At 43.2% G+C, this 23,930-nt stretch overlaps 2 protein-coding genes and 1 long non-coding RNA gene across 16 annotated transcripts in view; 1 reads left to right on the top strand and 2 right to left on the bottom strand.

Annotated features, from left to right (window-relative positions):
* Positions 1-430: 430 nt before the first annotated feature.
* The window catches only part of LOC108034869 (uncharacterized), a 52,973-nt gene continuing 29,473 nt past the window's right edge, over positions 431-23,930 (bottom strand). For 2 of the 14 annotated variants that reach the window (XM_044094950.2, XM_044094951.2), the window contains 13 exons: positions 19,830-20,967; positions 8,268-8,288; positions 7,626-8,154; positions 7,071-7,503; positions 6,658-7,010; positions 6,397-6,596; positions 6,159-6,345; positions 5,710-5,763; positions 4,991-5,591; positions 3,379-4,198; positions 2,901-3,037; positions 2,167-2,435; positions 431-2,077 (listed from right to left, as the gene is read on the bottom strand). In XM_044094950.2, coding sequence (XP_043950885.1) covers positions 1,811-2,077; positions 2,167-2,435; positions 2,901-3,037; positions 3,379-4,198; positions 4,991-5,591; positions 5,710-5,763; positions 6,159-6,345; positions 6,397-6,596; positions 6,658-7,010; positions 7,071-7,503; positions 7,626-8,154; positions 8,268-8,288; positions 19,830-20,967 — 5,009 coding nt within the window. In that variant the 3' untranslated portion in view covers positions 431-1,810. The remainder of the gene's footprint in view (positions 2,078-2,166; positions 2,436-2,900; positions 3,038-3,378; positions 4,199-4,990; positions 5,592-5,709; positions 5,764-6,158; positions 6,346-6,396; positions 6,597-6,657; positions 7,011-7,070; positions 7,504-7,625; positions 8,155-8,267; positions 8,289-19,829; positions 20,968-23,930) is intronic. The other 12 variants (XM_017110067.3, XM_017110065.3, XM_044094953.2 and 9 more) reach the window with 12 other exon arrangements.
* On the bottom strand, positions 21,074-22,384 carry LOC108034872 (uncharacterized). The gene has a single exon (XM_017110071.3). The coding sequence runs from the start codon at positions 22,293-22,295 to the stop codon at positions 21,162-21,164; it is 1,134 nt and encodes a 377-aa protein (XP_016965560.1). The 5' UTR covers positions 22,296-22,384; the 3' UTR covers positions 21,074-21,161.
* LOC127010911 (uncharacterized) lies at positions 22,619-23,590 on the top strand. The gene is made up of 2 exons (XR_007763807.1): positions 22,619-22,762; positions 23,273-23,590. It is a non-coding gene; the product is annotated as an uncharacterized LOC127010911 (long non-coding RNA).

Here is a 23,930-nt window from a genome sequence, read left to right on the forward strand (position 1 = left end):
ACGGTCGATTTTGTTTTGTTTTTCTTGGTGGCACTGTTTAGAGGCGAGCTTTTCAAAAGCTATATTAAGGACTTGCGACGAGACGATTGAGACACATGCGGTGATTATGCGCTGCCGGCCATCGGGTCCACGGGATCCCCCTGACCTCTGAATAGAGCGGAGTCTCCGCCTGGCCACGGCCGGGGTCTTAAAGTCAAATAGAGACAGAGTGATAGAGAGAAAGAGAGTATTCGTATATACGTATATTGATAAGTATTATATGCTAATTGGTAATTGGTAACCAAGGACTAGTTGCTAAATTTGGTTTTTCTTTTCCTCGATAATGCAAAGTCGGTTGTATTGTTGTGGCCCTCGCGGGGGGTGGGGTGACGCCTCCATGGGGAGTGGAAAGTTTCAATCGGATACGAGCCGATAAGAACGAGAGCCTTGGTTTATCATACATACACCGGCATATGCACGCGGTTTTATTGCAACATTTCGAAATTATAAGGTAAATAAAACTACGTACACAACACAAGTACACGAAGTTAATACAAGAACAAACAACTAAGAATATGAAATACGAATACTAAAGGTTCTATAAATATATCTATACAAAGTAAAACAAAGTGAAAAACAAAGGCACAGTCACGCCCATTCACACAGACATACTAGCTAACGAATAGAAATCGCTCTTGAAGCTTGCTTTCCCTTGTTTTTTGGCTGCTTAACAAATTTGGGTGGACATTTTGCATTGATTTGGCTGCTAAGGCTGCTCGAAAAGTAAGCGACTCGTATTCGCCTCAAGATATACAATCTTTACTATATCTTTCGGTCGGAAACCGTCCGAGCAGCCCGCTTGGTAACAGAAAACACACACTTCCACTAGCTTCTCTACTTAAGTACTTAAATGACTTTCAGGCATAGCATACAGTACAATACTTTAGCATTAATTTTAGGGGGATAGTACAGTACGTTTCATAGATGTCTTGACAAATTACTGTTGCACACACATATATATATCTAGAATTGAATATTATTGAATATGCGCTAGTCATTAAATTACACAGATTAATAATTAGAAAAAAACGAGACACTCCCTCGGTTGCGTTCTTGCGCTAACTTAAACGTTATTACAATATTAACTTTTTAAACTGCGTTTTATTTAAGGCAGTTCCTAAACCGTTCAAGTCTGTTCAGCGAATTCCTTAAGTGTTCTACGCTTTCGCTAGCATTCTCAATTCAAGTGGTTTTTTTTTTGGTTTGGTTGGCTTTTAAAAAAGAATTCCTTTCGTTTGTTTTTTTCGTTTATTTTTAGTTTTGTTTTTAAATTAATCATAAAAATCAGTCAGTCCAACGCCTTTTTGTTAGTTACTTAGCTTCTTCTTTTGGTTATGAGTTCGGTTGTTGTCGGGGAAGTCTGAGTGCCATCGTTTGGATGTTGGGCCCGGTTTGAGTCAGAATTACGGGGTTTGCAATGCTAACCGAGATCTACTGCTACTCTAACGCTCCTGACCGTCTACTTGCTGCTTTCCTTGCTTTCTTTTAGAATAATTACGTCTAGTTGCCATTAGGCTCGATAGGTTAAAATGTAGTACGTATGTATAATAGATGTGTGTTGTACAAATAAATTATATTATCATTACATGCATATAAATATATAACCGAATAGATATATGTTTTATATACGCACTTGTTTTTTTCTTCATTTTCATTTTTGTTTCTTGTGTGTGTTGTGTATGCATATATATATAGATATATATAGACTACAATATATACTGCGTATGCTTTTGGTTTTTGGCTACTTTGATGCTTATCAGCTAGAATTCAACTACTTCTTTTTGGCCGCCTTCTTCTCGGCCTTCCGTATGGCCTTCTCGCGTTCGCGTCTCTCCCGCTCCATGTCCTTGCGCTCCTTCTCGATGTTGGCCTTCAGGTCCTTCAGCCGCTTCTTCAGCCGGTGCTTGTCGTCGCCGCAAACGCCCAGGGTCTTAAAGTCCTTCGAGTCCAGGGTAAGCAGGGCGCCGCCCTCCACGTTGTGCTCCTTGAAGACTGGGATGTAGCGCTCCAGCTCGATGCCCATCAGCCAGTGGCCCACCTGGAAGAGGAGAAGGTGTCATTAAGGAGCTGATTTGGCAGGGTTGGGTATTTTTATTAGATATTTAAGACTTGGACCCCTAAACACACCTGATCCTTGGTCCATTCGTGAACGGGGCCACCCTTGTAGGTGTAGCCAGCCGCCACCGCCTTGCGATCGGAGAAACTAGAGCTGGATCCGGACAGATCCAGGGTGCGGCTGGGCGAGTATCCTGGCGAGGAGCAGCCGGAGGACATGCTGGTGGGCGACGGCGGACCGGTGGTGTGGGCGGACGGCTGCTGCTGGATCTGCTGGTGGTGCTGCTGCTGCCAGGGCACTGTGCCGGGCGGGGAGAGTGATTGTGGAACGACTTGTTTAACTTTGGAACGGATTACGGGTTACGCATTACGGGTTAGTCGAGGTAGAGAGAGGAGGAAAGATAGAAGAGTCTGGGTTAGTAAGATCGCACTGGATCCCTTGGCATTGCGACGCAGAGCACATGGTATCGGCTGAATGGTTTAGCTTAGACATTCATAGAGATATTTATAGAGAGATATACATATGGGGGAATGCGAGTAATGTAAACGGATAACAGCTGCAATGAACTCTCAAAACCTTCGCATAATATATATGGTTATAACGAAATAACAGTGTTCGATTAGTTGGCTTTTGAACAGTAAACATATGTACAGATCTGTATGAAATGAGATGATGGGCATGATATGTCTTTCGGTTTTTTCTTTTTTGGGGGGATAGGATCGATCTACTGGTTAGTCTACGTTCTGGCTGAGAGATTCGAAGGATTGTGCTGGTCTGGTTGGTTGGTTGGTAGGTCATAGTTCACCTTTGGGCTGTGCTTCGTTCACCGCCTGGCGGATCTCGTTGATCAGCGTCTTGCAGTTGATGGCCGCGGCGCTCTGGCTCTTGTTAATCTCCGTGTAATCGTCGCTGGAATGTCGCGAGGATCCATCGCCGAGTCGCCTGCAAAGGTCGAGCAACCGTATAACAGAGTGCATTATAGTTTGGGTGTGTGTTTTTCCCATTATCTATTTCACTATCTACATATTAAGTTTACTTAATTTGATTGAAAAATGTCTTCCTTCCTTGATCCTTAAATATTTAATAACTTAAAAAGAATTTTGAAATGTTAATCTACTATTATTAAAAATTAATAAGTTAAGTTTTAATAAAATTACCTAAATCGAACAATTTTAATCGATTTTTCACGAAAAAATAAGTATTATCTTCCATCTTCCATTAAAAAACCTGTGGTACATTATTTTCCCTTAACCCCACCAGCTCTCTACAGAGCCTCAACCCACCTCTCGCGATCGGACAGCGCCTGGTTAAGTTGATCCGTAAAGCTGGATCCGGGCAGTGGAACCTTGCTGCCATTTGGCGCCACCCGCCTCCTGGAGGGATACATCCAACTCTCCGCTGGCTCGTTCTCGGTCAGCTTATCGTTGGAGCCCAGGATGGAGTCGTACGAGCTGTTGAGATCACGATTGCTGCTGGTGGCTGGGCCCTGTCCAAAGGTGGTCATACTGCCGCGATGGAAGTCGTTCAGCCCATTGTCCGCCGGAGAGCCCAAAGAGTTCTTGAAAATGCTGGGAATACTGGTGGTCACTGCCTGAGCCGCCTGCTGCTGCTGTTGTTGCTGCTGCTGCTGATGCTGCTGCTTGCTGGGATCTTTGTGGACCTGGGCATACAGCTGATTGATCTGTGCCTCCCGTGCCGTCGACTGGTTGGATGAACTGGACGAGGCGGAGGAGGTGGAGTTCAGCAGTATGGCCGTGGTGGTGCCCAGGTGGCCGTTCGAGGGTGTGGTGACCACACTGGCCATTGCTGGCGGATGATGCTGGAGCAGATTGTTCACGTTGGCCAGCAGATGCGAGTTGCCATTGGACAGGCTGATGGTTTCATGGGTGGCAGGAGCACCGGCCAGATTCAAGGCCGAGCCCTCACGCTCCTCCTCCTCATCCGTGTCGTCCAGGGTGCAGTCCGAACTGCGGCTGTTGCTTCGGCTGCGCTTGAGGAGATTCCCGTTCGACAGCTGGCCAAGATCGCCGGCGGCTCCGTTCGAAGGGTTACTGTTTCCATTGGCTGAGGGCAACTGGCGATTGGCTAAACCACCACGGGAGGCTTTTGTTTTAAAACCGATTTCGATTGGCAGGGTGCGAATTTATTTTTGATTTTGGTGTGGTTTTTTTTTCAAATTGATTTTGATTTTTTCGATTTGTTGTAGTTGGGCAAATGAGGGCGCAGCGTGTAGGCGTGGCAGTCACAAAACACAACGAGCATAGAACGTATAACAAACATGAACAACGATATAACGTGAACGTGAACAGACGGCACACAGAGATCAAATAAAATCGAGAGAAATGGAAAGAAAGAGAATAACAATTAGCACAATGACAATGACAATAGCACAAAAGAAGAAAGTAGCCGAAGGAAATCAAGAGGAGGAACAAGTGGTTGAAGCTTTAGGCCAGGTGCAGCTCAAAGCGCAAAGAACAAAACGCTCACTTAAAACAAGATTATCATGGTTGAAAAAATAAGTTGTAAAAAAAATATTGGGATGATTTTTAAAAATATTGATCCTGGCACTGCTCCAAAACTTTAAAATCACATGATAAAAGGTCAAAAAGTATGCTATGCCCTTTTTTTTAGAATCTTGAACGTTATTTTATATTTTACATAGAGTACGTTTTTTATACATTTTAAGAAGTTTCAAAGCTATTAAATCGCAATAAGCAAATTATTTTAAAAGATATATAAAAATGCTATAAATAATAAAATTAATCTGGTAAGAAAATAAATAAATGGTGCTTAGGTTAAATTTAAGGTAAATACTTTCGTTTAACCATGACAATCTTGTAGTTTAATGAGTAAAAAGGTGCTTGGGTAAGATTGCGTTTTGTGGTGGGGACTCACCCAGATCGATTTTGGTCTTGTTAACCGAGTTATCCAGCAGCTCGTGCTGCGGCACTGCCGCATCCAGTTCGTCCTTGACCGGAACCTTACGCTCCACAGTGGCTGTCTTCACGCCATCGCCATCGGGCGAGAGATCGGAGATCTCCGTGTCCGACAGCTCCGTCTCTAGCTTATGGAAGAGTGGCTTCGGCGGAGTCTTGCGCATCATCTGCGGGGTCAGCTTCAGGGTGGCACTATCGTAGGGCAAGCCCACGGGGAAGCCAGCCTTTCGCTGCGTCTCCTGCAGCTCGTGTTCCAGATTGATCACGCGATCCTTGAGCTTCTTCACCAGCGCATTGTACTCGGTGTCCTTCTCTTGGAGGAGCTGCTGGTAGAACTCCTCGCGATGGCACATGTCCAGCTCCCGCTGCTGGTACTCCCTAACCAGACGCTTGGCCTTGTTGTACTTCTTGTCCAGCGCCATGTACTGGCCCTGCGACTGCTGCAGCATGTTCTGCAGATTGGCCGCCTCCTTCCGGATGTTTCCGAGCTCCCGCTCACTTTGCCGCAGCCGCTCACTGAGCAGCTCGTTCTCATTTCCCGTCGTCTCGAGCTTGACCAGCTGGGAAGGGGTAAAGAAAAATTTATTAGAATGCTGGACTTCCAAATCTCTAATAGTTGTGCAGTTGATGGATGAGATGATGTTGGGGAAATAATAAATAAAGTAACAGAAAACAAACCTTTCGTTTTAGGTTTTGAATAATCTCTTCCTTTACCAGACAACCCATTTCTCTCTGGGGAATACAAAAAATAACATAACTTTGATAAGAAATAAAAAGAGATCACAAATAAATCAAAAAACTAAATATCATACTTAATAAAACTTAAAAGTTTCAATTTATTGAACCTAAAATCAACTAATTACCAAGTTACCAAAGGGCTAAAATACTGAAACGTAATCAAAGTGTTTTGATAATGTGCTCTACAAATTTTCGAGTATCTAAAATTTCGATTTCAATGATATTTTCAAATCCAATTACCGCTTTGTGCTGCATTTCAATATCCACACAATTTTGAAATTCAGCAAAAGGAGAGAGAAGAGAACACACAAACACACAAGTTAAGCAAGGCTGCAAGAGAGATTCTTTCCGGGATTGGATTGGATCCCAGAACGCCCTTGAGTCCTTACCTCCTGTAGCAGCCGCTTGAGCGACTCTACCTCCTGCGAATGGGTGGCCTCCACCTCCATGGGATGTTCCACTTGGACGGGACTCGAGGGTCCCTCGCAGACACTCGAATTGGCCGAAACCGGCTGGGTGGAGTCCTCGGAATAGTCGAGGGTGCGTCGCAGGTACTCCTCTTGTTGCCTAAAATAACTTCAGATCAATTAATATTTATTGAATGGCCCGAGTCCGTCGGTAACTAACCGCTTCAAGCGCTCCTCCTTCTCGCGATCGGCCTGCAAACTCAGTCGTATGAGCTGGGCTACCTCGGAGTTTTCAGGATCACGTTCGCGTCCGATTTGGAATTTGACTAGACCGGAAGTGTTGCGCAGCACGGAAGCTGCATATGCCTGTGTGACGCCCACGAGACTCTTGCCGTCCACCTCAATGATCTGATCGTTGACCTGCGCGATTAACAAATAATATTATTAGAATTCTGTATATTTCTTAAATCCGAGAACCCACCTGAATGCGACCGTCTCGGGCTGCTGCTCCGTTATCGGTTATGGTTTTCACAAAGATTCCTAGTTTCTCTAAGCCCGCATCGGCGCCAACGCCCATGCCAATTATACTGAGACCCAGACCCTCGGGACCCTTCATCAATTCCACGGGGAAGACGTGCATCTTCTCCACGCGCTTTTCCAGCTCGTATTCCGCCGAAGCGGCCACAGGATCGACATCTTCGTTCCGGCGATCGTAGTCGTTGACGGAGAAAGTGGAGTACACGTGAATGGGTCCGGAACTGAAGCGAACTTTGGGATTCTTGCGCACAGTGATGGGCGGATAAGAGCAGTCGTCGTCGTCAAAGTCTAGCAGACCTATAAAGTATGTTAAAATGTTATTACTTGTAATCGCCTTTAAATTAATTTCTAACTTACCAGGCACTTCCATCCAGAAGTTGCCATCCTCGAAGTAGTGAACTCCCGCCTCAACGAGTACCTCCTTGCTTCTCACCGGCGGATACTCTGGTATATAGTACTGACTGTCGTCTAGTTCGGTGACCCCAGTGCTCAGCACCGTCGAATTGGTGGCCTGTTCGGCATCGGCCAGGGAGTAGGTGGAGTTGTGCTTGCTGGAGATGATGCTGTCGTCGATGGTCGTGGTCTGATTGAGTGTGGCATCCGACTGGGTGGACTCCACGGAAACTATGGACTCGTGCAGCGATTCTCCACCAGCGACGTATGTGTGATTCAGATCGGAATGTTTCTCTTGTAGATCGTAGCCGTTTTCCAGCTCTTCCCGCTGACCAGGTCCTCGGGACGATGTGGCGGAGGAGGTGATTAGCAGATTCTCTAGACTGCGCTTGGGTGCCTGAAAAGGGGATAGTATAAATTATTATATAATTTATACTGCAAATTGATATAATCCTTATTAGGGACTCTCCAGGAAGCTGTTGAGCTTCTTGGAACACCCCTAATATGAACGGATCCCACCTCGAGAACATCCCGTAGCCACTCGGGCTCGTCGTCGTCGTGGCGAGTGGTGGCTGTGGTGGCCGTCGAGGGGGTGGTGGTGGTGGTCTCTGTCTCTGTGCTGTCGGCCTTGACGAAGGTGGCATTCAGTGCGATGGCGGCATGTCCATAGCCCACAATGTCCACGGCCTCAACGTCATCGGAATCGCCGTCAGCCTCGCCGTCGCCATTCACAACGTACTCGGCCCTGGCGTGGTCCTCCTCCTCGTCCTCCTCCTGGAACTCCTCCTGCTCCCGCTCCTGCTCCTGCTCGTCGTCCTCGTCCTCCTCGACAATCGCTGGGACAGCTGCTATTTGAATGTCCTGCTCCCCATTGGCAGCGGCAGCGGCAGATGCTGATTGCCCGGGCAAATCCTCAATGAGATTCTTGATGCTGGTCGGCGATGTTGCTGTGGCAACAACGGCAGCAACTGCCACGCCCACGCTGGGGGCGGCGTTGAGTATTTGCTCGACTTCCTTGGCCTGTTCGTCCGACAGCAGCGACTGTTGTCTGTTTATGATCGAAAAAATAAGCAGAAAAATACAAGAGTTATATCAAAAGTTCCATACTCTCAAGGGGATCAGGGAAAAATGAAGGGAAAAATGCAGAAAAACAGGACCAACCTGATTTTGTTTTCCAAAATGCTACGCAGACAGGATACAACAGGACAGGAGACACAAGCACAACACAATAACAGGCAATTTACGATAAATAAATGAAAGTAAACAAATGGAGAAATGCTAAAATTATGAAATATTTATAAAGAGGCATGCAAATCATTTTAAATAATACAAATAAATGCATACGATTACGTGCGGCGCTTAAAGATTTATAAACGTTGCAAACGAGCAGCGGGCATGTAAATAAAATTAAAGTGCATATAATAACAGTAATTAAGTGGAGAGCCCAGCAGGAGGCAAGAGTATGCAATTAAAATGTAATGCTGTTTTAATTCACACTATCCAGCGGTTGGGACTCTTCCAGTTACCAGTAACCAGTTACCCTTTTCCGCTTCCGATGCCAATTTGTCACCTCAAATTGGTTTCGGAATCAGTTTTCAGTCTTCATTTACTACCTTCTTCAGCATGGCTAGTATTATCGATATTATCGATAGTCATATCGATACCTTTGCAAATATTAGGTTATATATTTATATTTTACCCTAAATTAATACAGATCATCTATATTAAATTGTCTGTTGTTTGACATTTGTACTTTAAAAAAGTACGAATTATTTAGCAATATTGTTTCCATAGAATGGTCTATCGATTGTTTTGCTGTAAATTCAACAGCATCATTATTAATATTATCGATAGTTATGAAACTTTTACCGATGTAATTCTATATCTTAAGTTATACCTTACTATTTTACCTTAAAGTATTACCAAGCCTATATATTTAAGCACTAGTTGTTTAACAGATTTAACTCATTGGCATTATTTATTCAATCGAATATTCTATCGATTGTTTTGCAGCTCTTGGCTAAGACAACTTGATAGTTCATCTTAAATTAATAACATGTCCCCCTTTTATGGCACATAATAATAAAGTAAACTTGAGGTCGTGAAATGCAGTCAGCGCCGCAAAGTACGCAATGCCAAATTAAACATGCACGCTTACACGAGCACGTAGCCCTAAAGCGAGTTGGGTGGAAAATCGGGTGAAAAGTTATGTCGCATACGCCGTGTTGCACACGCAATGGCACCTGAGTGAGGAAAACAGGTAGGAACAGGCAGGTGGAATACGTAGAACAGGCAGACAGTTGTCAGTTCAGTTAGCTGGGTGCATTTAACGTTTAAGTGTTTGTCACTCTCACTTGTGCGTGACGTCACGTGTAAGGTGGATATCTCCCTATCGCAGTGTTTGTTAATTACTGCCAACAATTTCCAAGCGACAACGACAACGAGGACGAAGCCACACATTGAAAAATTTATGGGATTATATTAATAATCTTCGTATTTTCCTCCTCCTATTAAGTCATTTAATTTTACATTTTTCAACAATAAACTAAAACCTTTTTAAGCATGATCTCTCAATTATTTATATGAAAAACCATCTTTGAACTATTTACTTTTTAAATGTATGTACTATCAAATTTATTTTATAATCAAGATATTGACTTTCCTGTAAACTATTTTTCTGCCTTGAAATTGTGAATGACTATCATGTTGAACTTGAGTTTTAATTAGTATGTTGAAATATTATTTTCCTGCTAGTATTTATTTCCAGTGCACTAAGAACACGGCGGCTAATCATTGAAACTAACACACAGAGCCTTAGTTGTTGCAAGTGGTTGATTATGTTGTTGATAATGAGAGCCAAGTGGCAGACAGTGAGCCAACAACAAACAGTCGGCGAAGGCCCAGAGTGGCCACTTTCCCGCTTTTCCACTTTGCCTCCTTCAGTTTTCCCCCGCAGGTGTTGCATCTGTGTGCCATGCATTTAAATGAGTTTTCCAGCGGAGTTTCAGTGCATTTATGTAATTGCAATTGCCAATTGGCATTTTCACACGCAAGCCAACAGACTGTAATTAGCTTGGCTTCCAAAAAAAGCGTATTGCAAATGGCCTAAAATTCAACCATATTGCCGACAGTTGACGGCAGTTTTCAAAGGGGGTCCATTGGAAAACAATTCGGCTATTTCGATAACCCCAATGCAATCCAATAAAACAATTAGCCAGCGATTTGCGAACGAAATCTCTATATTTCTCTCTATTCCGTGACCACTCGAACGAAAAGGCAAACAATCAACACAAAAACAATTGAAATGGCCCAAACAAAAATTGAAAACTTATTTCAGAAGGGGTAACTAAGCGGCTTACGGGTGGAGTTTTGAAATGGAGTGGAGGTGGACGGATTTAGTTGGGCGTTACGGTTTGAGTTAACCCCTGGCCACCCGATGATCCCCTGCAGCCAGGCAAAAACGAAAAGGAATTAGCATAAAGTTATGGCTTTATAATTAAAATAAAAATAACATGCTACCGTTTTTAATTGCTGGGGAATGTGGGACAATCCCCTTTCTGCTTTTTTAGCCACACCTCTGTGGGTCGCCTAAAGCGAACGCAGTTGCATGCATAACAAAATATTACGCATACGCCGCGTGTGACGTGAGAAAAAACGATGACAAAGTTTCGTCAGCGGCGACAGCGGGAAAATTATTATGAGCGAAAAAAACAGGGAATGGGCATCGACTTTAATGATATTTAAAAAAACAGATATGCTGGAAATATTCCAAGCGTTGCACTATGGAAGCTGTTATTTCGTAAATTAAAAGCTCAAAGCATATTGTAATATGTTTTTAGGTATTATTTAATATTTTCTCAAAGCTCAAAATATTTTAAAGGAGAGAAAAATCAAATTAATAGTTGAATTTGTGTTTAGTTAGTTTTTAAAAAACCTTTTCGATATCTGCCTAAAGAAAAACTATTTCCTCCCACAGTGCGTAAAGCAAAAAAGAAAATGCGAAAGACAAATGCAATTATGCGACGCTTGGAATTTTCCGTTTGTCCCGTGCAAACAAAGGCGGAAAAGCCGGAAAACCCAGAAAGAAAGCGAGTGTGTGTGGGCCTCAACACTTTTCGTTGCCTATTTATTTGAGCACAAGTTGATTAGGAAAAACGCAACAGACATGTGGGGAAAGTCCCATAAAAAAGACTTGCACAGAGGGGCCGCAAACAAGGTCAGTCTGCGTATTGTTTCGTGATACATTTTTAATTAATTTAAATAACAACGGGCAAAGGGAAACCGCAATGCAAGAGCCTTGCCCCACAAAGTGAGAGCGGCTCAAACTCACTCAAGAGCGAGCGAGCGAGCGGCTTTCCCTGTGGAAAATCGCACTCTCCGAGTGAGTTTTCCGTGTGCCAAGTGCCATGTGCCTCGCCATTTGGCCCTGGCCCACAATGACGTCATGTGTTTGACTCGCTTAGCCTTCCATTGTTGTGATAAATTTAACAGAATTTATGTTTAGTCATTCGAGAGTTTTACAGCGAGCATTTTCGTTTATTAATAGCTGTTGGCTTGGATTAGGAGGCGGTGGACTAGACCAGATACTCCGCATCCGACCGACCGACCATCCGTCCAGTTCGCCAGCACTTTTCAAAGTCATTTGTGTTTGGCGGCTTGGAGAATGGAGAGGAGAAAGCAGAGAAAGTTTGGCCTGGTTGAACCTGTGCAGTCGAAAAAACCAAGTCAAGGTGAGCTATGACGATGATAATGTGACGTGTTGTACGTGTGCGGGGGAGAATATAAAACCGAAAATGTCTTCTGTCTTTTGATTGTTGTGGTTTGGGTTATTAGAAAGAACTTTTAATTGGTTTAAACTGTTAAACACTCAAAAATTAGTCTAAAAGTATGCAGTGAAAAAATAGTCCCACAGTTTAGAAAAAATACATTTTTGCATACTTTTCGACACTTTCGTACTTTTAACGACTGTTTTTGATTTATTTGCATAAATTAGGTCAACTCACAGAGATGTATTGTACAGAAATCCCTATAATTTTAAGATCACCTACCTGGGTGTCAAAAAGTATGCAGTAAAAGTGGGAACCAAATTATTTCCATTTTACTCCGCGAATACTTTTCGAAATTTACGCATAAGCACAGAAAATCTCTGCGATTGACTTTTCAATTGTTTGGTGCCCATATCGTTTCTGATTTATTTGCATAAATCGGGGCTAGCGCATCGGAGGTTAACCCGTTTAGCTCTTAATCATATGCAATATCAATTTGAATGCACAGAGGCAGAAGCGAAACATTTGCCGGGACGGCTATGAAAACTGAAAACTCCGTTTTATCATGGCGAACACGTACGGGAAGAGCACAAATTCCACATCGCAGCAGTGGAGAAACAACAATCAGCCAGGACAATATTTACTGCGTGCGCACCAAAGTATGCAGCAAGAAAAATCACAAACGCAGGAAAGCGACAAAGGACATCGGGGAGGCGCAGCTACAGGGGGTACAGTGAGCACATACGATGACAATGTTGAAAATGACAACTTGGCAACAATTATATTCCAGCATGGGAGCACGGGAATGTGTGTGTTGTGTGTTGTGTGTTGGCCCGCATATGAACAAGAAAATGGAAACAACAATGTCAACAGGATGAGCAACGTTCAATTGAAAACCATTCGATTCAAGTGGCACGACAATACGATAAACTGTTCTGGAACAATATCGACGTTCTCCCCCGCCCCCATTCATTGGTAGATTGTGCAGGAAATTGAGGTAATTAAACGCTCGAAGAATCTGCGGGGGAAAATGAAAAACTTTGCGTCCTTTAATCAGTTCAGAGCAAAAGTTACCTGCCTACATTATTTTCTCCTTGCCCGCTTTTATCCTACTTTTTCTAGCAGGGCGCGGTGAGCCAGATGCCAACTACTTAAGTGCTATGCATACACAAATATGTATACAAAAAACTGTTTTAAATATAATTTTGGCGCAACTCGAAGCCCCGGTCAACCCAACTCCCAGCTGGAGGATAAAAATTCCATAACTAGCTACTAAAATACTACTAAAATGCAAACTTTTGGCAGAACTTTTGCCCAAGCAAAGTGAATGCAACACTTTGGCATTCCCACTTGCAGGCAATCAACGTGGTAAATAAAAAAACACCCCAACTGGAGCTCTTCACCTATTTATCTTTATCACGCCGGCTTTATCTACCGAATTAGCAGAAACTTCACACATCGCCCAGCGCCACGGTGATAAATTCCAGTGTTTGCCTCAAACTGAAACTTATGCGTACAACTGGGTAAACAGTCACCAGGATTCCGGGATACTGGGACACCAGCCACAGGACAAAACAAAGTGCTAAAGGTGCGTCGTCGCGACCATAAAGTCGCCTTTGGAGAACTGCTTTTATATCGGATGGGGGAAGCATTAGTGGACCGATGTTGAAGGAATCGCTGAGGGCTAAATGGAGTAATGGGGGTGGAACACATTATAGAGTCAGGAGTCGCTGGCAGATCACCCTCTGGGTTTTCAGAATGAATTTGTAAGCCTTTGAGTCCAGGACTTTTCATAAAACTTTTCCTTATTAATTAAGTAAATCATTTATATTCTCATTTACCTAGTATCTAGGATAAAAGCCAGTTTTTTTAATTTCTTTACTTTATAAAGTTTTCATTTGCAAACTATTTGAGCTTCTGTTTATCGCTGTTACGTTCCTTAACAATTAAAGGTTTTATTTTTATTAATTTATATGTATTTTCTAAAAACCCCTATACCACATTTATTTTCATTTAATCTTTAATATAGATATATTTATATTTTTCATCGAACAAACCCCTTTAAAAAGCCACCATTATTTTTGGCCCCCTTCTAAAACGCAGAGTATCTCAAGAACTATTGAAATAAATACCAACAAATGGGCCAAAGCGTCATTCGTGCTCCATTTCCAAGTTGCCTTCGAAACTTTTGCGTTGCACTTGCAGTGCACTTCCTTTCGCCACCCAAAGCCGCCCACTTTGTTGCCATTTTTTGTTGCAATTGAGTGGGAGGGGGTGGGGTAGAAAAAAACACTAAAAAACAAAATAAAATAAAAAACAAAAGTGGGCAGGACAGGGGCGTGCGATAAGCCAAGCACACAAATAAGATTACAACGCCCGGCCAAAGCAGGGGCAAGAATAATAAAAGCGAAAGAAATACTAGCACTAAAAACGCGAAACCAAAAACTTTTTTTAAATGCAGTCAAACGCAAAAGTTCACGCTAACCAGAAAAAAAGAAAGAATAGAAAAGGGGGACCTAACCGAAATGAAAATAGAAGGCAAAGTTAAAACCGCCGAAAACAAAAAATTATTGAGAAAGCGCGAAAAGAGGAAAGTTGCCAAGCAAAAAGGCAGCGGAGAAAGGGTAAAAGCAAAGGGCCAAGTTAACTAGAAAATGGCCAGCGGCTAGAGTCGTCCAAAAATGGCGCCAACAGAAGTAGCAGCCACTAAGAAAGTTAATCCTCCAATCAGTTTCAGTTTTATGTTTACACTTAAACCAAAATTCACCCTCTATAAAAAATATTATTTTAAGTCACTAAAAGTATGCAAAGATTAAGATATAGTCTTTTTTAAATGGAATTCCTTCCTCTTCTGAGTTAAAAATATACTATTGCATACTTTTAGACACCTACAATCAACATTCAAAAGAGATTTCAGTAGATTTTTCTTCAAAATTTTCTTTTTTTTAATTGTGTGTCATGAAACATAAATAAAAAATCCCTTACTAAAATGCCGTTCGCAATCCTCCAGGATTTTTAACCACTTCTCAACTGCACCCAAGCGAACCAAACTTAAGGACAAACATTTCTCATAGTGCAGCTGAAAGTACTCCGCAATTACACAGTACAGTGCCGAAAATGGTCCACAATTGACCAGCAAATTGCCCAAAAATTTGGCCCACTTCTCTTCTAAAAAAGGATAAGGGAGGATTCGGCGAAGAGGCCTTGTGTCAAGGACAAACGTTTTGGGGACAGCGAGCTCAGCTGGGCTGGCTGCCAGAAACAAGGAACAAAAAAAAGAAGAGTGGCTCCTGTTGAGCCCCACAAACATTTGGGTGAAAGATAAATGGGAGTTGGACTTGCAGCTGGTTCCCAATTCTTCCTCCGCTGGCCACACGACTTTTGGCCAAGGACGACAAGGACATCATCAACACATGGCCGTAACTGCTGTCTCTGCTGCAATTTATGTAAATTGCGGGCTAGTTGAAAGAGGCAGAGAGTTGAATGCCAAAAAGGCGAGATCAGAGAGTTAAGCAATTGCCACTTGCGACAACGCTGCGTATGTGTGCTTTTCTGTGGACCTCCAATTTTGCTGCCCTTTTCCGAACTGAGAGCTGCAAATGAATTTCAATTTTGCATTTCGAAAAGCATTCCCAGGGGCGTGAAGTTTTTCAATTAGTTGACCAACTTGCACTTTGGCAGCTCGCAGGCAAATTGTTCCTTTTTTTGTCCAGGCTGAAATTATGCAATTTATTTCAGTCCATGTGAAAGTTCGAGCGCCTGATAAAATCATTCTTCCAGCCCTGCAGTTATGCTAATTGTACAGGCGATAATCATGGGGAAATTTTTCATTTCAACAAAGGGGCTCTTTCGAATATGGTGTTCCCCATAGTAGGGGAGAAGGCACCATGTATTTCTTTTGAAGGGAGGAATTGTGCAGAAAATTATGCAATAACAACTTGGCAGAAGAGTTTCGAGTTTATTGCCCTTTCCCTGAAAGACTGAACCAAATGGTTACAGTTTACAGTCATAGAAATTGCAAGGATTTTAAAATCACTTAATAATGCGTCTAAAAGTATGCAGTAAAATATGATATTTGGACTGCTAATACATTGAAGCATACTTTTAAACACCACATTACTAAGAATCCCTTCTATTGCTTTGTATCCCCGCGACAAATCCTTGACTTATCCGCTCCCACATTAACTCATTTCCCGCTGCTGTCACTTGGATGTAAAAAGAGACACTTGAACAATTTAACTAAGCACAGAAACCACTTGCACACAATGCACTTATAGCCCACTATTCATTTCCCAGCCACACCACTTGGGCACCACTGAACCACCTCCCTTTAACCCACCAAAACCACCCAAGCCCCCTGTGGCTTAAGTCGCCACCGCAATTTAAATAAGCTTAAAAGCGCAGCGAAGACTAAGAGCCAGCTTGGCTGAAATGCACTTTTCCCCCGCCTTCTGCTACCAAAAAAGCCAAGGGGGAAAAACCCAGAGATTCGGAAGGGAAAAACCCAGCATATTGAATGCCAAATGAGCGATTAGCACTTGTCGCCCTGTTGATGCCTTTGGCAATGTCTGCCAGGATGTGACGATGATGAAGGAGCTGGGATACAGCGGGGATCCCTCGTTTGTTGGTTTTTTGTGATTGCGCTTAAATTACACTTAACACAAATTCCATTTGAATAAACTGAATGCGATGCACAAGCGAAGCAGACAAGCAAAAAACTCATTAAAATGTTTAATCAGGAAAATGAGCTGTAAGCCAAGTGGCCTAATGGTGGTCCACTCAAATTAGACAGAAAACCTTGGTGGCATAAAAACTTTTGCAATATAAGAAATATACAAATTGAAATTTAATTAGCGTAAAACAAGAGACATATTGATAAAGGAAGATATTGATAAAGAAATAATTAAATCAAATGAAACAAACTGAATTATAAGAAATATATTTCTGATAAATTAATGAAATGCAACGAACATGGAAAATTAATATAATTTTTAACTATAAAATTATCACAGATACATTTCGCACAATAAAAATTCCTAAATGCGTAGCCTTCAAACATATCTAATTAGCCTAATCGACGTGTAGCCCTCCAAGTATTTGGCAATTCGACCGCAAAAGCCTTGAATGCAATATCTCCCAAGCTGACGGGGAGGATGTCAAACCACAAAAGCGTCCTATCAGCAAACAAATCATCATGCGGATGCCCAGAACCAATTGCCATTAATGCATGCGAAGGCAAAACTACAGTAATGGGGAAAGTCCGGAGATGGAAATGGAGTTGGAGAAATGGAGAACTGTGGAAATGTAGAAATGGACAGGGGAACATGTCTCATTCCCGCTGGCTAGTAAGTACGCCTATTGACAGGCCGGACTGAAAAGTGGACTGAAAACTGGTGAGAACTGGCCACTAACGAGACTCGTGTGTGCGATTCCCCGACACGACAGTTGCCTAATTAAAAGCCAACATGGCAACTGATAATGCCAGCCATAAGGAACCGGATATAGCCCTGAAATGGGATAGCTTCATCATCATCACCATCGGAGAGGCATTAAACGAAAATGTCATCAGCAGGCAGGGGAAAATAGAGCAAAATAAAATGGCCAACGATGGCGAACATTAAATATTGATAATAATATTTTTCCACCTACCAAGGGGCGCCCGCACTGTTGACACTTCAGTCTTTCTCCAGTTTCCCGACTTTCCCCGACTTAAAGTTTAATTAAAACTTATTTCCTGCGCTCGAGCACGAAAATGTTAATTAAAACGATGTTCAGAAAGAGCGAGAGATTGCCTCACATTTCGTGCGTTTTTCCGCTTTTGCCACTTTATTTTCCAGCCAGCCAAAACGGATTTCGTTTCGCGCGCGGAATTTCCTTTTTTATTTTATTTTTATCCACCGATTTTCTATTTGTTTTTCCTTTTGGAAAGCGTTACTATTTTCCATCCATGCGACAGGATGAACGAGCGGCGGGCATGTGATTCGAGTGGCTCCGCAAATGCAGGACAAAACTGCACAGGACACGCAGGAGCGGCAAATGAGTGAAAAGTGCAGGCGAGAGCCGGAGAAAAACGAGTGGAAAATCCGGTCGGAAAATGCTCGTTCTCCCTGCGCTTTCACTCCAAGTTGAGCGGACTTCGTCGTCGTCGTCGTCGTACTCGTCACACGGAAAACGTTCATAAATAAAAGGCCAAAAAACGGTCGACTAATTGACGTAGCTCACATATTGCCAAAGAAACTACGGTTAAGTGTAATTTTTTCCGCGGCTAAAGCGAAATTGGTTATTTGCGTGCGAAACGTGAAAATTCCGTGAGGAGGGGTTCCAAAGGCAACGTAATTCCTGGTAATGGCTCATAATAAATTGCTTCCAAAACAAAAAGCGTCGAAGAACGAACGCAAATAAGCGCAGAATGGCAAGCATAAAAACTACACCGATTGCTGGGGAATCGTTTGAAAATTGCATTTTAATATGTGGAATAGGAGGTTGGAGGTGCAGGGTGCAGGTTGCAGGTTGCAGGTTTCAGGTTCCTCTGCCGGAACACAATAAATCAATGGCAAGTCAATTCTGGGAGCGGCCACGAACCGCTCGCAGAAAGCCAGGCCAAGAATAAATGACTGCGAAAATCTAGATATACTTAAAGCACACACCAAAACCCTTCAACCGCCCTGAGTTCACCTGCAAATGGCTGCCAGTGATGGGAAAAAACAATATGCTGCAGAAGTGTGCGAAACATCCATGACTTTCTCAACCCACAGTTAAAGTAATAACTGTAGGTGTTTCAAAAAATTAACAAAGAAAGATTAAAAAGAATTTTGAATCAAAAACTAAATGTTGTGGCAAGGCAAAATCTGTTTTACTGTATCAATTAAAAGGTTTAAAAGTCACAACTCATAAATCATAAAGAAAGAAATAATAAATAATATTCTTACCGAAATTTAAGTCCTATATTATTATTTGGACATATTGGTAAAAAATCGTAGTTTTTAAAAGAATCCCCACTATTGCCTGATCCTACAAAGTCAGGCATGTACAGGAAACCCTAAACCAGGTGAAATCCACTGAGGAGCTTACTCCCATTAAGCAAACTTCAGCCTTAAAGCCCAGGGCCAGTTGAATGGATCAGAGTTGGGAATAGTTAGGCAAGTTTGGCAGTTTAAAGTGGCACCAGCTTAGACCAGATCTACTCAGGAGCATCTACAGCTGCACAAAGGGAAGTATTCACATGTACCCCATCTCCACCTCCACCTCCACCTTCATGTGCACCTCCAACTTGAACCCCAATCTCCTTCCTCCGCCGGAGTCAACACTTCCGGGCGGAACCGACTGCGGACGGCGAGTGCATCAGCAGTTGACAAGCGACAGATTAGCTTACAATTACAACAAAGCCGGCGCTGAAAGGTGACTAAGCCGATGATGAATAGTAACTTGGCCGAGAAGAGTCCACAAAATCCGGAGACTGAGAATGTGGGTGAAATGTAAATGTTTGCTCAAAATGTGAGCGAGTGAGTAGAGTTCAGGCAGGGCCACGAAACTGATGGGGCAGCTGCACATGCAATTCCTGGATTTCAGCATTAATTATTGGCTACAAATAATCCATAAAATGCTAATGAGATGGCTACATAAAATCAACAAAAAGGATAAGGCTAAATATTGATATTTTATGTGGTTTCAGGACTGATTAGAGTTACAACGTCTTTATGCTGATGAACCAGGAATAATTGAGTTTCATTTATGAGTATGATTATAAAAGATAGCTATTTAAATGCACTGCATTAAATTACACATGGGATTAAAATATAATAAATAAATAAAATTATAAAGAGTACATGCTTGACTATAATGGAGACATAATTATTTAAACTAAAAATAAATTATTTAAATAAAATATTTTGGAATTACAAAACATAATGCAAACAAGACACATGCTTAAGCTACAAATAATAAAAAGTTGACTCACCTAGAGCTCAACAATCGTTCGGCTTCGGCGGCGGTCATGTCATCTGGAAGGCTATCCTCCCGTGGAATCGCCGCAGCCGGAGGAGCAGCTTGAGTTGGAGGAGCAATGGCCACACTGTGGTTCACATGGACTTTGATCACCTCGTCGACGACATCGTCGATTAGTTCCACATCCAGTATATCATCGCCACTCAAGTGGTTGATGATGTCCTCCTCATCCTCGCCGGCGCTGGTATCCGCATACTCCAAATCCTGCAGCTCCAGAGAGCCTTGAGCCGGAGCTCGCCGTTCGGGTAGAACAGGAGCCTCTTCCTCATCCTCCTCGTTCCGCTGAAGTTCCAATACCTCCACATACTCGACGGCCAGGTGCTCGTCCTCCTCCTCCTCGAGATCCAGTTCCTCCTCCTCGTGCGCATCGATAGAGGCTATGGGGGCAATACCCTTGATCAGAGCCGATCGGGCGGGAGAGCAAGGAGGCGTGGACTTGGCACTGCCGCCGCCGCCGCCGCCCACACCCTGATCCTGGTGGTTGCTGTTGCGTCGCCTTATGGGTGAAACCACTCCCACGGGTGGGGAATTGTAGACGCCACGATGCAGTGGAGATCCATCAACGCTCGAGGAAGTGGGTGACTGGAGGTGAACCGCTCGCGAGGGCGCCACTGGCTGGGATTCCGGCACATCCGTCTTTATGATGGCATACACCGTGCTCGACTCCTGGCCAAAACCGTTGGCTCCATGGAACTTGCGCTGCATATCGCTCACCTTGGCCGTGTCATAGAGCTCGGCCTCCGAGCCGTAGACCTCGCGACTCTCGCTGCCATCGGGATTGAGGCGATAGCCCACATCCACATAGTTCAGGCTGTGCGGCTGCTCCTCCGCGTCCCGCTGGTCGTAGGCGGGCTGCAGCTTGGCCTTCAGCTCCGGCATGGACTCGTTGAAGCCACCCTCGTCCTGGCTGGCTGTCGATATGATGCTGGGCGGACGCTGGCCAAGACCGGCGGCTGGCATGTTGACCGTGATGCTGCTGCGCTTGTTGGCCACTCGCTGGGGAGATCCGGTGGCGGAGCCCGGAATGGAATGTTGCTGCTGCTGCTGGGAGCTGTTGGCCAAGGCCGGAGTTTCGTCCACAGATTTGCGACCTGGAAAAAAAAATGTAGTGTAGTGTTAGTTAAATCTGGTAAAATAAAATATTTTATGAAAGGATAGCAAGTTGTACATTCTTTCCAATAATTAAATCCTCACAAATATTTTTAATTATTTATTTAGTTTATTATTATCTTCCCCTTCCACCTTTATAATAATTTTGTACAATTTTAAAAACACAGCAATCTGATCACAACGCCAGATCCTCTTTCAGCATCCTGATCAGGTCTGTTTGCATGTTCAGCAGCAGATGGACGCGCTCCGAGTTGGAATTCTTCTCGAGATGTGACTCAAAATCGGAATTGTCCTGCAAGTGCTGCTCGAAGAACTGACGGTATCTTTTCAATTCCGCCTCCAAGATGTCTTTGCTCTCCAGATCCGGTTCGCCACGCAGCTCTTTCCTGATAAGTTCCATCAATTTAACCATAAGTTTTCGCGCCTCCTCGGGTGACCTGTGACTATCTGAATTGCGAAAGGCATTGGGAATCTTTTTTCTGGGTTGGAAGCTAGCTGGCGATGATAGGGATCGACTCCTGGTTAAATGGGTGCAGGTTGAGGAACGATTTAAACTGAAATTGGCTCGGTTGTTTCGGAATATCTGATGCATTTCCTCGTCGCTGGTCGTGGGAACGGAACGGAGGAGCCGTCGCCTCTTAAGGATGGGCGATTTGGGTGAGGTTTCGGTGGTTCCGCCGGAATGACGACCACTGAAGGAACCCCAGTACTCAGATGTGCGGTGTCCACTGCAGCCGCACGATGAGGTGGAGGCCGGCGCAGCTTGAGAGGATTGGGTCAGCTCACAGGAGCGCTGCATTGCAGCGGCCGTGGTCACAAGCGAATGGTTCACGGACTGTGGTGCCGCTTGATTCTCCAAAAAGTTCACCCAAACCAATTCCTCTGGCGGCGCCTCCTCGAAAACGCCCGTCAAGCGCTTTTGGTTCAGGCAAACTATAAAATGACTCATGTAGGCGTTGCGCATGCGCAGATCATAAAGGGTATTGCAGTGCATGGTGGTGAGCTTGTTGAACCACAGCCAAGCTGTCCTGAAGTCCGCCGACTGTTCGCAGAACACCTCCTCGGGACTTGGTGCACAGTCCAGCATGAGGACGAAGTCATTGGAGAGCAGGGAGCTATTCTGATCGTGCTCATCCCTGGTGCCAGAACCACTCAGATCCCTAGCACTTGGTGCATCCCTTACGCTTCTTTGGTGCAGACTAGTGCGACTGCCTACATGCTGGACATGAGTGGATGATGTGGTCAGCAGGAGACTTGCATGGCTGTTGTTCCTCCTTCTGTCAGTGCCCATTACTTTTTGATTGGGCATAGTTCATTTGTTAGTGGCTGCTTTTTGTGTATTTAATTTTGTTTTGATCTAAATTTTCCAAAGGTGTCAAAGGTGAGTCAGATTCACCACAAAATATTTTGACACTTTCAATGAATTATTTAATTAATCGCCCGCGCCATCATTTGCATTTTCCTAATTTATTTATTTATACACAAATTTGCCAGGGAACTCGTGTTCCCCTTAATGGATCAGAGCTAATCGCAAGTTGTGTACATATACTTTGGGGACTATTCGGACTATTTTCGTGTGTAGGAGCCGATGCTAAAGCTGTCAACGGAAGGCATAAATATAGCCGCCTCCAAATGTATATATACACACATCTCTAAATTAGACCTTAGGGGCTCTCTAGTGGGGAGATGGAGCAGACAGGCGACATCTCGGATTTTTTTCTTTTTGGAAAACGTGTAGGCATTTTTAAATTGGCAGTGGAATGCCTTAGAAGTTTTGTAAGTTTGCCAATTATATTATCCCAAGTTATTTTACATATTTCCGTTTATTTTAGTTTTAAGGCAGACTAATTTATCTTTATACCAACCTCGACAGGCTTGACAAAGTTTTCGCAAACTGAGACACATTTTTGTTCACTTCACTAGCACTTGTTAATGTTTTGAGAAACACATGATGTGATTAGCTTCTAATAATCAATTAAGATTAAATTATTATTGCATAATTTATTTTTATAAGGTTTGAAATCACAAGACGTTGCCCCGAATTTTTATATAGTAACCATAAATAAGAAAATAACTTAAATAATAATAAAATATGCTGCTTTTAAATCATTATTTGGTAAATTATTTATTGCATATGTTAAACATATTTTATAAATGAGGTATTTAACATTTTAAGAAGGAACTTGAGAGGATTTGTTTTTAATATCAGCGGGTATTTAGATGGCATAATTCCAAACTATCCATCGATATTCAAATAAACCCATGCATTTAACAAGTTTTCCCCAGAAAAGCCCACATTATTTTCCCGCAAAGAGGCCTGCCACAGACATGATAACAAAGCCAGGATTTCGGCTGCTGCCAGATGAGCGACCACAGGCAGCGGAGTTGGCCGGCTTGCTGGACCTGGTCAAGTGCACCCTGGCGTATGCTTAATGCCAATTAGACATGCGTGCGCTTTTAATTAAGAGCAGCATGAATACTTAATGCAAACCGGGGGCAGGATGAGCGGCAGCAGCTGGCCAAGGCCAGTGCGGCGTATGTGCGATTTCTGTTTCTGTTTCAGTTCGGTTCAAGTAAATAAACTTGATGAAAATTCAAGCCAAATTTCGAAGGTCGCACGTCGAGTGGAAGAGGCGTAAACAAACGCAATTGAAATCGATGAAAATCGAAGGGGCAAGCGAAAATGTGTGTTGTATAATGAGATGCGAAAATTAATGAAAACCCGGTCCAAAAATAAATGCTGTGCAAAAAAAAATAAAGAAACAAAAACAAACGCGAACAAAAGACAATTAATGAGAAGTAACAAATGGCAAATCAGAAAAGGGGCAAAAGCGAAATGGAAAAAGTTTCCAATAAATCAAGGTTTATAAATAACTTTCCCAGTAATTGAAGCAATGAAAATGAATAGTAAAAAAATGCATCAACATTTATATACACTTTGTAT

This window comes from Drosophila biarmipes, chromosome 3L (genome assembly GCF_025231255.1).
Source record: "Drosophila biarmipes strain raj3 chromosome 3L, RU_DBia_V1.1, whole genome shotgun sequence".
Taxonomy (NCBI): Eukaryota; Metazoa; Arthropoda; class Insecta; order Diptera; family Drosophilidae; genus Drosophila; species Drosophila biarmipes.